Here is a 14,176-nt window from a genome sequence, read left to right on the forward strand (position 1 = left end):
CAAGTGGCTGCAATGGCCAGAGCTGAGCAGATCCAAAGCTAGGAGCCAGGAGCATCTTCCGTGTCTCTGACGTGGGTGCAGGGTCCCAATGCCTTAGGCCATTCCTGACTGCTTTCCCAGGCCACAGGCAGGGAGCTGGGTGGGAAATGGAGCCGCTAGAGCTAGAATCACACCCACATGGGGGACCACTGCCTCAGGTGGAGGATTAGAGTGCTACGCCACTGAACCAGCCACCAGCTCAGTTTTATCTTATTTTTTTATTTGAGTAATGTAATTCTTGTCAAATTTCTTAATTTTTTAAAAAATTTATTTGTTTATTTTACTGGAAAACCAGATATACAGAGAGGAGGAGAGATCAAAAGGAAGTTCTTTCATCCACTGGTTTACCCCCCAAGGGGCTGCAGTGGCTGGAGCTGTGCTGATCTGAAGCCAGGAGCCAGTTGCTTCTTCCAGGTCTCCCACGCGGGTGCAGGGTCCCAAGGCTTTGGGTCATTTTAGGTTGCTTTCCCAGGACGCAGGCAAGGAGCTTGATGGGAAGTGGAGCTGCCAAGATTAGAACTGGCGCCCATATGGGATCCTGGCATGTTCAAGGCAAGGACTTTAACCACTGTGCTATCGCTCTGGGCCTTTTTTTTTTTTTTAATTATATGGGTTAAAAATATATTTTCATCAAAACAAACACATGCTTTAATTTATTTTTTCATGAAATTTTGGATGTACTTTCATACATTAAAAATAATATACTCAATTGGCTCTTTTGCACAAGTTGGTGATGGGAATTTTTTTTTTTAATATTTTCTTTTAGCCCATTGTGGCAGCCTGGCTGCTAAAGTCCTCATCTTACACATACCAGGATCCCATATGGGTAAGTACCCATTCTAATCCCAGCGGCTCCACTTCCCATCCAGCTTCCTGCTTGTGGCCTGGGAAAGCAGTGGAGGACGGCCTAAAGCCTTGGGACCCTGCACGCGCGTAGGAGACCTGGAGGAAGCTCCTGGCTTCAGATCAGCTCAGCTCCAGCCATTTTGGCTACTTAGTGGGTGAACCAGTGGATGGATGATCTTCCTCTCTGTCTCTCCTCCTCTCTGTGTGTCTGAATTTCCAATAGAAATAAATAAAAATCTTAAAAAAAGATTTATTTATTCTTACTGGCAAGGAAAAATTTTAAAAGATATATTTATTTCATTGTTATTTTATATTTTTAAGATCTTTTGTTTTTATTGGAAAGTCAGATATATATATATATAGAGAGAGAGAGAGAGGAAGAGTGACAGAGAGCAAGATCTTCTGTCTGATGATTCACCCCACAAGTGGCTGCAATGGCTGGAGCTCAGCTGCTCCAAAGCTAGGCGCCAGGAGGTAGGAGCTTCTTCTGAGTCTCCTATGCGGGTGCAGGGTTCCAATGTCTTGGGCCATCTTACACTGCTTTCCAAGGCCACAAGCAGGGAGCTTGATGGGAAGCAGGGCTGGCAGGGTAAGAATATGGGATCCCAGCTCGTACACTGCAAGGACTTTAACTGCTGGGATACCACTCCGGGCCCAAAATTTATTTTTGTTTTTATTGGAAAGTCAGATATACAGAGAGAAAAGAGAGAGGAAGATCTTCCATCCAATGATTCATTCCCCAAGTGGCTGCAATGATCAGAGCTGGGCCGATCCGAACCCGGGAACCAGGAACTTCTTTCCGGGTCTCCCGCATGGGTGCAGGGTTCCAAGGCCTTGGGCCATTCTTGACTTCTTTCCCAGGCCACAAGCAGGGAGCTGGATGGGAAGTGGGGCTGCCTGGATTAGAACCGGTGCCCATATGATATGGGGTCCTGGGCATGCAAGATGAGAACTTTAATGGCTAGGGTAAATTTGAGAGACGAGTAGAGACAGAGACGAAGATCTTAAGTCTGCTGATTTAGCTCCCAAGTAGCAGCAATGGCTGGAGCTGAACTGATCTGAAGCCAGTAGCCCGCAGCTTCTTCTGGCTCTCCCACATGGGTGCACGGTACCTAGGCTTTGGGCCAACCTCGACTGCTTTCTCAGGCCACTAGTAGCAAGGAGCATGCATTGTAAGGGCTTTAGGTACTGTGCCTGGCCTCGGAAACTATTTTAAGCAGTCAACTTGGTTCCATTTTCCGCCCAGTTTTCTACCCTCCTAGAGGTAACTGTTAAGACTTAGCAGTAGTCTTCTACAATCTTTTTCCTCTGTATTTACATGGCTAAGCATGTACTTATATAAATAAATAATATGCATGGTTTGTGACTTTGCCCCAACAATTATGGTTTAGAGGTCTTTTTATGTCAGTGTTTCTATGTCCACTCATTGTTTGTAATGGTAACATAGTATTTCAGAGTATATACTTTCGTGGCTTTAATCAGTAACATAGTTCTAGAGTATATCCTTCCAATGTTTTTATATGCATTTATACATACGAAGGTACTTTAAAAAGTTTGTGGAGGGCCCAGCGCGATAGCACATCGGTTAAAGTCCTGTCCTTGAACACACCAGGATCCCATATGGGTGCCGGTTCTCATCTGGACAGTTTCACTTCCCATCCAGCTCCCAGGGGCCTGTGGTCTGGGAAAGCACTGGAGGATGGCCCAAAGTCTTGGGATCCTGCACCCATATGGGAGACCCGTAAGAGCTGGCTCCTGGTTTTGGACTGGCTCAGCTCTAGCCATTGCGGCTGCTTGGGGAGTGAACCGTTGAATGGAACATCTTCCTCTCTGTTTCTCCTTCTCTCTGTATATCTGACTTTGACATAAAAATAAATAAATCTTACAGAAAACGGTTGTGGAAAAGTGAAATTTAAATAGAAGTTTAGAGGTGAACATGTGGCCTAGTGGTCAAATCAGTGCTTTGAAATTCCTCTATTGCATGTTTGGGTACTTAGGTTTCAGTTACACTCCATGCTCCATGTCACCTTCCTGCCATTCAGACCCTGGGAGGCATCAGTGATGGCCCAAGTAGTTGTGTCCTTGTGCCCTTTCAACCTACCTGAGAGACCTGGCTAAGTGCCTGGCCTGTGGCCTTGTGCTGTACCAGCCCTAGGTGTTGAGGGCATTGCAGAGTGGGGCAGTATATTAGAGCTTGGTCTCCAAAATAATTTTCAAGTCCATGGAATTTTTTTTGTCATAATATGCATTTTCTGTGAACTTTTTGAGGATTCTCTCATATGATATTCTACATTCTGGGGTCTATTTAAAAAAGTATATATTTATAAGTCAGGATTTCAGATAGAGAGGAGCAGAGAAAAATGATGGTAGAAGCCAGGAGCTTCTTCCAGGTCTCCTATGTGGGTGCAGGGTGCCAAAGGATTTGGCTCTGCTCTGTTTCTTTCCTAGGCCATTTGCAGGGAGCTAGATGGGCAGTGCAGCAGCCGGGACACAAATTGATGCTCAGATTGGAGCCTGGCACTCTAGGCAGAGTTGTGGTGTTCTTTGATTTGTGCTGTCCGTCAGTTCGTTTTCGCTTTCTGTGAGAATTTTTTGAAGTATCGGATGTCATTTTCCATTGGTGTTCTTGATTTTGTCATTTATTTTTTTATTCTCTTTTACCATCTCTTTTTGGAGTCTTGGAAATTTCAAATGATAGAGATGCTCCGTTAACCTTGGAGCACGGGTCAGCGCTTTGTGTCTTTAGCTTCCTCAGGAGCAGGAGGAACTGATTTTTCTTTTATCCCTAGACCTTGACACAGTGGTTGGCACATTGGCACTTGACAAATCTTTATTGGCATCAAAGTGCATGTATGAGACAGAGAGAGGATTGTTAATGTAAAATTTACTCTGTAATTTTGACTTTAAATATGTATTATTTAAATTGCTGGTTATGAAACTGAGAAAGTTCTTTGAGTCCCTGGTTGACAAATTAATGGGTTTGTGCTGACTTTCTTGTGGATAGATGTATGATAAGCTACAGGTGAGAAATTGTCTTGATGTTTTAATTAAATTCTCCAAGCTTATATATAAAAATATTGAAGGAGTAAAAATAGTATACAGATTTGTCAGAATTTCCCTGTAGTTTCAAGCTCTATAGAAGTTTTTTTTTTTTTTTTTTTTTTTTTACAGTTATCTATATTTATTCTAGGGCCTAGATCAGTCTGCTTACGATTTTATGATGAAAAATGCCCCCCTCCCAATAGATTATAATTCATAGCTGTGGACTTAGTAAGAGTCCAGGCTTGAGGCCTGAATTTTGTAGTTTTTCTCTGAGCCATGTTTTTCTCCTGCTGAATGTAGAAAAGATATTATCCTGGTCAGTGAAGCATGTCCCTTTAGAAATACCAACATGGTTTATTACTGGAAAGCTTTAAAGAAATGTATTATGTGCTTTCCTGCCTTCTTAAGCAGACTCCTGAAAATCATTCAGTGTTTGCTTGAGTGTTGTTGAATAGTGCTTTAATATAGAACTGCCCCTAGGGGTTATTGAGGTGTAGAAAATAAAAGCTTTCATTATTGATTCTTATACTGTGTTAAGTATTTTATACATATTTTGTTGTCAGTGCTGTGAGATTTCACAAATGAAATCAAGAATGAATGAAGTTAAAGAATTTCCCCTACCCCTGCTGAGGAATTAGAAGTAGAATTAAGGTTTAAAAAATTTATTTATTTATTTATATTGGAAAGTCAGTTATACAGAGAGGAGGAGAGACAGAGAGGAAGACCTTCTGTCCACTGAGTCACTACCCAAGTGGCCGCAACGGCCAGAGCTGAGCTGATTCTGAAGCCAGGAGCCAGTTGCTTCTTCCAGGTCTCCCATGCAGGTGCAGGGTCCCAAGGCTTTGGGCCAGCCTCTGCTGCTCCCCCAGGCCACAAGCAGGGAGCTGGATGGGAAGCAGGATGGGTGGGAAACAAACCTGCAACTGATCATGGCTACTGCGCTATCTTTACCTCTATATTACAGTCAAGAGTCTATTGGATTTTCAATGATAACATCTTAAGATGTGCTTAGTTTTAAATTTTTGTTTAATTTTTTAAAGATTTATTTGTATTAGAAAGTCAGATATACAGAGAGAAGGAGACACAGAAAAATCTTCCATCCATTTGTTTACTCTCCAAGTGGCCGCAAAAGCTGGAGCTGAGCTGATCCAAAGCCAGGAGCAGGAGCCAGGAGCTTCTGAGTCTTCTACACGGACTGGGTCCCAAGGCTTTGGACCATCCTCCACTGCTTTTCCAGGCCACAAGCATGAAGCTGGATGGGAAGTGGAGCAGCCAGAACACAAACTGGAACCCATATGGAATCCCAGTGCATGCAAGTTGAGGACTTTAGCCACTAGGCTACCATGTCGGGCCCAAATTTATTTTACTGTTGTCACACCTTTTACCCTAATAAACTGCCCAATAGCAGAAGTTGGACAGGTCCAGAGACAGGAGCCAGATTTTTATCTAGATCTCTCTCATGTGTGCAAGTCCCAAGAACTTGAACCATCCTCTGTTGCTTTCCTAGTCCGTAAGCATTGAGTTGGATCAGAAGTACATCTGCCGGTGCTTGAACTGGCACCCATAATGGATGTCTTGCTCTACAGGCTGCGGTTAGCTTACTAAGCCATGGTGCTGACCCCCAAATTTTATTTCTTTCAATTCTGAATTTTTTTTTTAAGGAAAAAAGCAGCTTTGTTGTAAGAAAACTTTTGTACGTAGGCTTTTCCAACTTAAATTCTCTTGAGTCTATTTTTGGCTGTCTTATTTTTCTTGCTTCTGGATTTCTGCTCTTGAGATTTCTGAATAAGTGACCCTTCGTTAAGTAAGGTGAATAACTATCATTATTCTTACTCAAAAATTTCCCACGTAAGATGTTAACATTTGGGGAATGTGGTTGAAGGATACACTGGATTCTTTTTTTTTTTTTTTAAAGATTTATTTTTATTATTTTTTTATTGGAAAGGCGGATATACAGAGAGGAGAGACAGAGAGGAAGATCTTCCGTCCGATGATTCACTCCCCAAGTGAGCCGCAACAGGCCGATACTATGCCGATCCGAAGCCAGGAGCCTCTTCCGGGTCTCCCATGCGGGTGCAGGTTCCCAAAGCTTTGGGCTGTCCTCGACTGCTTTCCCAGGCCACAGGCAGGGAGCTGGAAGGGAAGCGGGGCTGCCGGGATTAGAACCGGCGCCCATATGGGATCCCGGGCGTGCAAGGCGAGGACTTAACCACTTGCGCCACCGCTCCGGGCCCTGGATTCTTTATAGATGTTTGTGGAGTCCACTCTCTACCACCCACCTCCTGCGAAGAAATTATTTCAAAATAAAAAGTTATAAAAAGTGTCCACTTAGGTGACAGTTTGCTAGTAGTCTTTTTTATTTGCAGGCAGTACTAGTTTTATTAAGTGGCTTTGGAAGTATATCGATTTGGCGATTTTACCTCAGAGCATTTCATGAATCTGTAGTTTAGTTCTGAAGTCTGGTATTAACACAGTATATTCTAGCAGCATCATCTTTTTGGAAATTTTCTTGGAATTACTATAATACTCTTCATTTTCCTTCACAGTCGTATTCATTCATGCAGTAAAGCTTAATGTATCCTAAATGTATCCCTCCTGCCACTGTTTTCATTCAAACCCCATCATCTCCTTCCTGGGTTATCAAAGTAGCTTTGTAATTGGCCTCCTTGTTTTAAGTTACATGACATAGCAGTCTTTGGTGGCTATCTGCCCCTGTGCTCACCTGCTGGCTTCTAATATACAAGAAAATTGTTCGTATTATAACTCACCCATTTGCTCCATGCCATTACATGCAGTTGCTTCTGAATTTCTCCTCAAGATCAGGTTGTTTTCTTTGCAATTCAACTCAGGTGTCTTTTCCAGGAAACCATAGTAGAGCATCTGGCTTCATTCTTTTGCATGTGAATATCCAGTTATTTCAGCAACATTTACTGGAATGACTATTCTTTCCCCCATTGAATTGTCTTTGCACTCTCATTAAAAACCAATCAACTTTAAACTATACTCTTATTTCTAGACTCTATCTTTATTCCATTTATCTATATACCTATCATTAGTCCCATACCCATACTCTCTTACTGCTGTAGCTTTGTGGTAGATTATTAAATCAGGAAGAGTAAGTCCTCCAATTTTGTTTTCTTTTATACAAAATTGCTTTTTGGTTTTTGTTATTATGGATTCCTTGAAGTTCCATTTGTATTTTTGGGTTAGCTTGACATTTTTTTGCAGAGCAATCAGTTGGAATATGTATTGCAATTGAGTTGAATGTGCAGGACAATTTTGGCTTATTTCTTTTAAAAAATTTTCTTTTTTTTTCTACTTTTTTTGAAAGGCAGACTTTACAGAGAGAAAAGGAGAGACCAAGAGAGGTCTTCCATCCCCTAGTTCACTCTACAAATGGCTGCATTGGCCAAAGCTAGCTGATATGAAGCTGAGAGCTAGGAGCTTCCTCCAGGTTTCCCACAATGAGTTCAGTGGCCCAAGGACTTGAGCCATCCTTCTCTGCTTTCTCAGGCTGTAAGCAGGAAGTTGGATGGGAGGTGGAGCAGCTGGGACATGAACTGACAGCCTTATGGAATTTTGGCTCTTGCATTTGGAAGATAAGTGTGCTATGCTGTTGTATCAGCCCCATGAGCCTATTTCTGTGAAGTTCATTTTAGTTCTGTTATTTCCTTCAGGTTTTCAAATTTGATATTTGTTTATATTTTTGGCTTGTGCAATTTTAATGCAAATTTTAAGCAAATGTGGTTCTTGAAGGCAGGGTACATAACGATAACTTTGTGATGTTGATTGTGTTAATAAAGGAAGAATTTTCAGTTTCCTAAAAGATCTATTTATTTGGCAGAAATCTTCCATCTGTTGATTCACTCCCTAGGTGGTCACAGCATGTGTGGTAGGAAGTCCAGTACTTGAGCCAGCATCTTCTGCTGCCCAGGTGCATTAGCCAGGAGCTGCATTAGCAGTAGCCAGGACTTGGATCGCAACTCCAATATGTAGTATGGGCATCCCAAATGGAGGTTTAGCTTGCTGCACCACAATGCCTGCTCCATAAGGGAACATTTTTCTTATTTGTGTTTTGACCATTCAGTTGACAATTTTTGAAGTTACTGTGTTCCATAATTTTTATATGTTCATTGTGTAAAGTTTTAGAAAACACACAAAGAAGCAGAAAGAAAAAACATATGTATTTCCACAATTTGGGATTGGGGTATGTGTGAATGTACGTTTTAGAATTAATATCATTAGTATTATGGAAATTTATTCTCTATATTTTCTTTTAAAATTTAATCCTATGATCTTTAGAAGATTTATTTATTTTAGTTGAAAGAGTTAGAGAGAGGGGGAGCCAGAGAAAGATATCTTTTCACTGAATCACTCCCCAAATGTCGCAGTGACCAAAGCTGGACTGCTCTGAAGCTTGGAGCCAAGAGCTTCTTCTGGGTCTCCCATATGGGTGCAGGTGCTCAGGGCCTTAAGCCATCCTCTGCTGCTTTCCTAGTCCATAGCAGTGATATGATGAAAAGTAAAGCAGCCAGGACTTGAATTGGAATCCCCATGGGATGCTGGCGCTGCAGGCTGATGATTAGCCTACTATGGCACCCCCTCACTCCTTCACCATCTTTTACTTTATTTTTTAATGTGTATTTTTGCTTATAAGTCAGTTACAGAGAGAAAACTAGAGACAGAAAAAAACGTCTTCCATGTGCAGTTTCGTTCCACAAATGGCCTCAGTGGCCAGAGCTGGGCCAGTGTAAAGTTGGGAGCCAAGAGCTTCCTCTGAATCTCCCACATCAGTGCAGGGGTCCAAGGACTTGCGCCATCTGCTGTTGTATATCCAGGTCCCTACCAGGGAGCTGGTTTGGAAGTGCAGCTGCTGGGTGCTCATAATGTATTGCTGGCACCCTAAGTGGAAGATTAGCATCCAAATGGCTGCAACAGCTGGGCCTTTGCTTTGCTGAATGCAGGAGCCTAGAACTCCATCCTGGTTTCCCCAAGTGGGTTGCTTGGATGGGCAGGACTCCAGTATTTGAGCTGTCTTCTGCTTCTTCCTTGGCACAGTAACAAAAAGGTGGATCAGAATCAGAGTAGCAGGGACTCAGAGCAGCACTGTGACTGATACTGGACGCTGGTGTCTTAAATGGCACCTTAGCCTGCTTATCTCCAGTGCTTGTCCCAGAAAGTAAATTTTTAAAAAATATATTTTATTTTTATTGTAAAAGCAGATTTACAGAGGGAAGCAGAAACAAAGACTTTCCATCTGTTGGTTCACTCCCCAAGTTGCCACAATGGCCAGAGCTGAATCAATCTGAAGCCAGGAGCCAGGAGCTTCTTCCGGGTCTCCCACGTGGGTGCAGGGTCCCAAGGCTTTGATCATCCTTAACTGCTTTCCCAGGCCACAGGCTGTTGTGCGGTGTGAATGAGAGCATACCAGACAAGTCTATGATTTATTAAGGAGTCTTTATTAACCAGGTTTGGTGATAACAGGGCTCATTAGAAATGGCAAATCACAAATCCATATGGCAATTCAGTCCATCGAAACCCCAAGAGGAACAAATGGTCATTACCCTGAAGTTCATCCCTTAAACTAAAGACCTGTGCCCCAGCTTCCCCAGCAATGTAACTTATCCCAAGAGACATGCAATGAATGTCTGGACACACTTACACAAAGCTGCAGACATTCATCTTTCCCTGGATTCTCTGCCCACATTCCACTACTGTTGGGCCTCACCACTGCTGGAACTCCCGATAGTACACAAAGTAGAAATACAAAGCATCTTAGCTATCTTCACTATCCCGCCCAAGCAGTGAACAGCAGGTGAGGAGTGCAGGCACACAGGGGCCATGCTCAGGGGATGCCTGTCCTTGGAGTCTGTCCATGGGAAGCCAGAGAGCAAGCAGGGACTGGGGAGGTCAATAGCCAGAGTGCTAGAGTGACAGAAGCACAGGACTGAGAGAGTGAGCCCCTCCTTATCATGAGCCTTTATAAGGGCTTGTGAGGGGAATGGTTACACAACAGTGCAATACCGCCCCCTCTCAGGTGATGGTAGGTGAGTATCACCTGTGGGCAGGAAGGAACACCTAGGTGGTGGTGGTTTCTAAGCTCCTGACCCTGAACTAGCTGCCTACCTCACTACAAAGTAGGGAGTTGAAAGGGAAGTAGAGCAACTGGGATACAAACTGGGGCTCTATGGAATGCCAGGATTCAGAGTTAGAGGTTTAGTCAGTTGAGCCATCACTGCCAATCCCTTTAATTTCTTCCTTTCTTTCTTCCTTCTTTTCTTTTTCCTTCCTTCCTTCCTTCCTTCCTTCCTTCCTTCTTTTCTTCCTTCCTTCCTTCCTTCCTTCTTTCCTTCTTTCCTTCCTTCCTTTTCTCTCTCTCTCTTTCCTTTAAAAAATTTATTTTTATGGAAAGCCAGATTGACAGAGAGAACACACAGAGAGAGAGATCTGCCTTTCACTGGTTAACTCCATAAGCGGCCGCAACAGCCATAGCTGAGCTGATCTGAAGCCATTAGCCAGGAGTTTCTTGTGGTTCTCCCAAGAGGGTGCAGGGTCCCAAGGCTTTGGGCCAACCTTGACTGCTTTCCCAGGCCACAAGCAGGGAGCTGGATGGGAAGTGGAGCAGCTGGGACACAAACTGGCACCCATATGGGATTCCAGTGCATGTAAGGCAAGGATTTAGCCACTGGACTATTGCGCTGGGCCCCTTTCCTTCTCTCTGTGTGTTTTCTTTTTTCTTCTCCTTCTTCCCTTCCTTTCTTTTTTTCAAGATTTATTTATATTTGGAAGTCAGAGTTAGAGAGAGTGAGAGACAAAGAGAATAACCCTCCATTTGCTGGTTCACTCTCATGGCTGCAGTGGCTGGAACTGAGTTGATCTGAAGCTAAGAACCATGAAATTTTTCCAGGTCTCCATTGTGAATGTAGGGTCCCAACTGCTTGAGCCATCTACTGCTGCCTTCTCAGATCATAAGCAGGGAGCTAGATGGGAAGTGGAGCAGCCAGGATATGAACCAGGGCCTATAGGGTATGCTCATGCCCCAGATCAGAAAATTAGCTTGCTCTCCTACTGTGCTGGCACTCTAGGAATGAAATTCTAATAATGCTGCATGTTAGCCTAAGTAAAATAAGCCAGACATAAAAAGACAAATGTTTGAAGTAGCTAGAATAAGCAAATTCCTTGAGGTGGAAAGTAGGATACAGAGTAGCAGGGAAGAGAATGCGAATGGATAGTGAATTATTGTTTAATCAGTGTTGTTTCAGTTTGGGTGTTGAAGTTGTAGACATGGACAATAGTGATGATTTCACAGCAGTAGGAATGTGCAGGATGCCACTGAATTGTATACCTAATGTGCTTAAAATGGTAAATCTGATGTGTATATTTTGCCACAATAAAAGAAACTGTTGAATGAATTCCGGAATTTTCTATTCAAACCACCTGGAAATCATGTGATTATTTTGTGTGAACTTGTCAAGTGAACTCCATATTTGATACTTATTTTGAATTTGATAGATTGATCGATGAGAGCAAAAACTAGGTTCCTAATTAATATTTGTGAAATAGGAAGATAGAGTGAGCTAAATACGAAGCAGCTTGCTAGGCACTGAGGCTGCAATGGTAAACAAGATAAGACACAGCCCCTGGAGTCTGCTGGTTGCTAAGATTGGACAGAAAAAAAAAAAGAATAAACTTATTAACCCAAAGGGATTAAAAATCAGGTGACTTGTTTTCTCCTTAATGATTTCCTTAGTTGGGTGATTTAAAAATATTCCTTTCCCCCTTCAGGTTGCTATGGAAATCTATGACCACATAAAAGGAAGTACATTTTCATCATTGTGATGCTTGAGATGTAACTGGATTCAAGGGTGACAGAGTTTTCACAATCTACCTTGATTACCATGGCCACTGACTCAGGGGAGCCAGCCAGCACTGAAGAGTCTGAGAAACCTGATGGAGTCTCTCTTGAAAACAGAGCTCCACAGGTTGCCGCCACTTTGGCCATAGAAGCTAGAGTAAAGGAAAAAGCCAACACCTACTCGGCTTCTGGAGAGACTGTGGAAAGGAAGAGATTTTTCCGAAAGAGTATTGAGATGATGGAAGATGACAAAGTTGCTGAATCTTCTTCCAAAACTGAAAGAATCAAGGCTGCCACAAACATTCCAAGAGTAGATAAACTTCCCACAAACGTGCTAAGGGGCGGACAAGAAGGTAAATACCAGCAATGTTCAAAAGCAGCTTCGGAATCCTCAAAAGACTGCTTGAAGGAGAAGAATGAAAAAGAAATGGAAGAAGAAGCTGAAATGAAGGCTGTGGCTACTTCTCCTAGTGGCAGATTCCTGAAGTTTGATATCGAACTGGGTCGTGGAGCATTTAAAACCGTATATAAAGGACTGGACACGGAAACCTGGGTTGAAGTTGCTTGGTGTGAGCTGCAGGTAGGTGCATATAATCTTCTTGGTTTTAATGAATTCCTGTTTTAACTGATCTGGCCTTCTGAGTGATCCAGGATTAAAATATATCATAGACGAGAATAAAATTAAGGGCTTGTCCCTTGCTTCCCAGAATTTATGCTGTTTTCCTAGATTCTCTTAGAAACTCAGGCCGAACTCCCCCCCCACCCCCCTTCTGTTGTTCCTGTTTTCTTTTAAGGGGAAAATGTGTGCTGTGGCTTTCTTAGGAAAAATTTGTTAATTTATTACCATTAGGAAATCCCTAAAGTTCTATTTAATGAATGCTTATGAAAGCTTCATAAATGTATGCCTTCTGAGTTGATCCTTTACCCTATACTTGATACACTATAATACAGATGTGTTTGGTGTGATATTTACCCTTTTTTATTTTTCTTCAGAAAAATGCAAGTGATTCATGTGGTTCTTTTTGGAACAGGAAACTTTTTAGTGTTTATTTATTTATTTATTTATTTTTGGAAAAGATCTATATGGGTCCAATACAGTTAGCCTAGTGGCTAAATCCTCAACTTGCATGCACTTGGAACCCATATGGGTGGCGATTCATGTCCCAGCTGCTCCACTTCCCATCCAACTCTCTGTTTGTGGCCTGGGAAAGCAGTCAAGGTTGGCCCAAAGCCTTGGGACCCTGCACCTGCATGGGAATTCCGGAAGAAGCTCCTGGCTAATGGCTTCAGATCAGCTCAGCTATGGCTGTTGCAGCCACTTTGGATACAGCTTTCAGCCATTTGGGTAGTGAGGCAGAAGATGGAAGTGCTCACATGTTCATGCTTTCTGTTGCATGCTCTTTCTCTCTTTCACTCTCTTTTCACTCTACCTCTTTCAAATCTTTCTGAAAGGAAGACGGCATCGTGGGTGAGTTAAGCTGCTGCCTTTGACGCTGGCAATGCCATGTCTGTGTGGCAGTTTGAGTCTCAGCTTCCATGCTTCAAATTCAGATTGGTGTAGTGCACCTGGGAAAGCAGCAGATGATCTGAGAACCTGGTCTCCTGCCGCCCATCCAGAAGACCTGCATGGAGTTCCTGACTCCAGTTTCGACCTCTTCTGGAACTAGCTGTTGCAGGCAACTCGGGAGTGATTCAGTGCATAGAAGATTGACTCTCTCTGTTGTTCTTTAAAAGAAATAAACATATTTATTTATTGAAGTATTTGAAAGAGTTGGAGGAGGAGAGATAACAGAAATCTTCCATTTGCAGAATCACTCTCCAAATGATTGCAATAATCAGAGCTGGACCAGGCCAAAGCTAGGAGCTCAGAGCTTCTGGCTCTCCTGTATGGGTGTGGGGGTCCAAGCTCTTGGATCATCTTTTTTTTTAAGGTTTTATTCATTTTTGTTGAAAAGGCAAATATACAGAGAGGAGGGGAGACAGAGGGGAAGATCTTCTGTTTGATGACTCATTCCCCAAACGACAATGGCCGGAGCTACACCGATTCTGAAGCCAGGAGCCAGGAACCATCTTCCAGGTCTCCCACGTGGGTGCAGGGTCCCAAGACTTTGGGCTGTCCTCGACTGCTTTCCCAGGCCACAAGCAGGGAGCTGGATGGGAAGTGGAGCAGCTGGGATTCGAACTGGAGCCCATATGGGATCCTGGCAAGTTCAAGGTGAGGACTTTAGCTGTTAGGCTACTGTGGTGGGTCCTTGGGTCATCTTTTTAAAAGATTCATCTGGTGACTCACTCCCAAATGGCTGGAACAACCAGGGCTGGGCTGTGCTCAACCAGGTCAAAGTTAGAATCCAGGAATTCCACTTAGGTTTTCCGCAAGGATGGTTGGGACCCAAG

The 14,176-nt window shown here is 43.1% G+C and overlaps 1 protein-coding gene across 1 annotated transcript in view; it reads left to right on the forward strand.

Moving 5' to 3' along the window:
- The first annotated feature begins 11,825 nt into the window (after positions 1–11,825).
- Positions 11,826–14,176, forward strand: part of WNK3 (WNK lysine deficient protein kinase 3) — a 116,306-nt gene continuing 113,955 nt past the window's right edge. Inside the window, exon 1 of the mRNA XM_041001468.1 lies at positions 11,826–12,362. Within this exon, the coding sequence (XP_040857402.1) occupies positions 11,826–12,362 (537 nt within the window). The remainder of the gene's footprint in view (positions 12,363–14,176) is intronic.

Source organism: Ochotona curzoniae, unplaced genomic scaffold (assembly GCF_017591425.1).
Source record: "Ochotona curzoniae isolate NIBS_2020 unplaced genomic scaffold, NIBS_Ocur_1.0 contig_1274, whole genome shotgun sequence".
In the NCBI taxonomy this organism is placed as follows: domain Eukaryota; kingdom Metazoa; phylum Chordata; class Mammalia; order Lagomorpha; family Ochotonidae; genus Ochotona; species Ochotona curzoniae.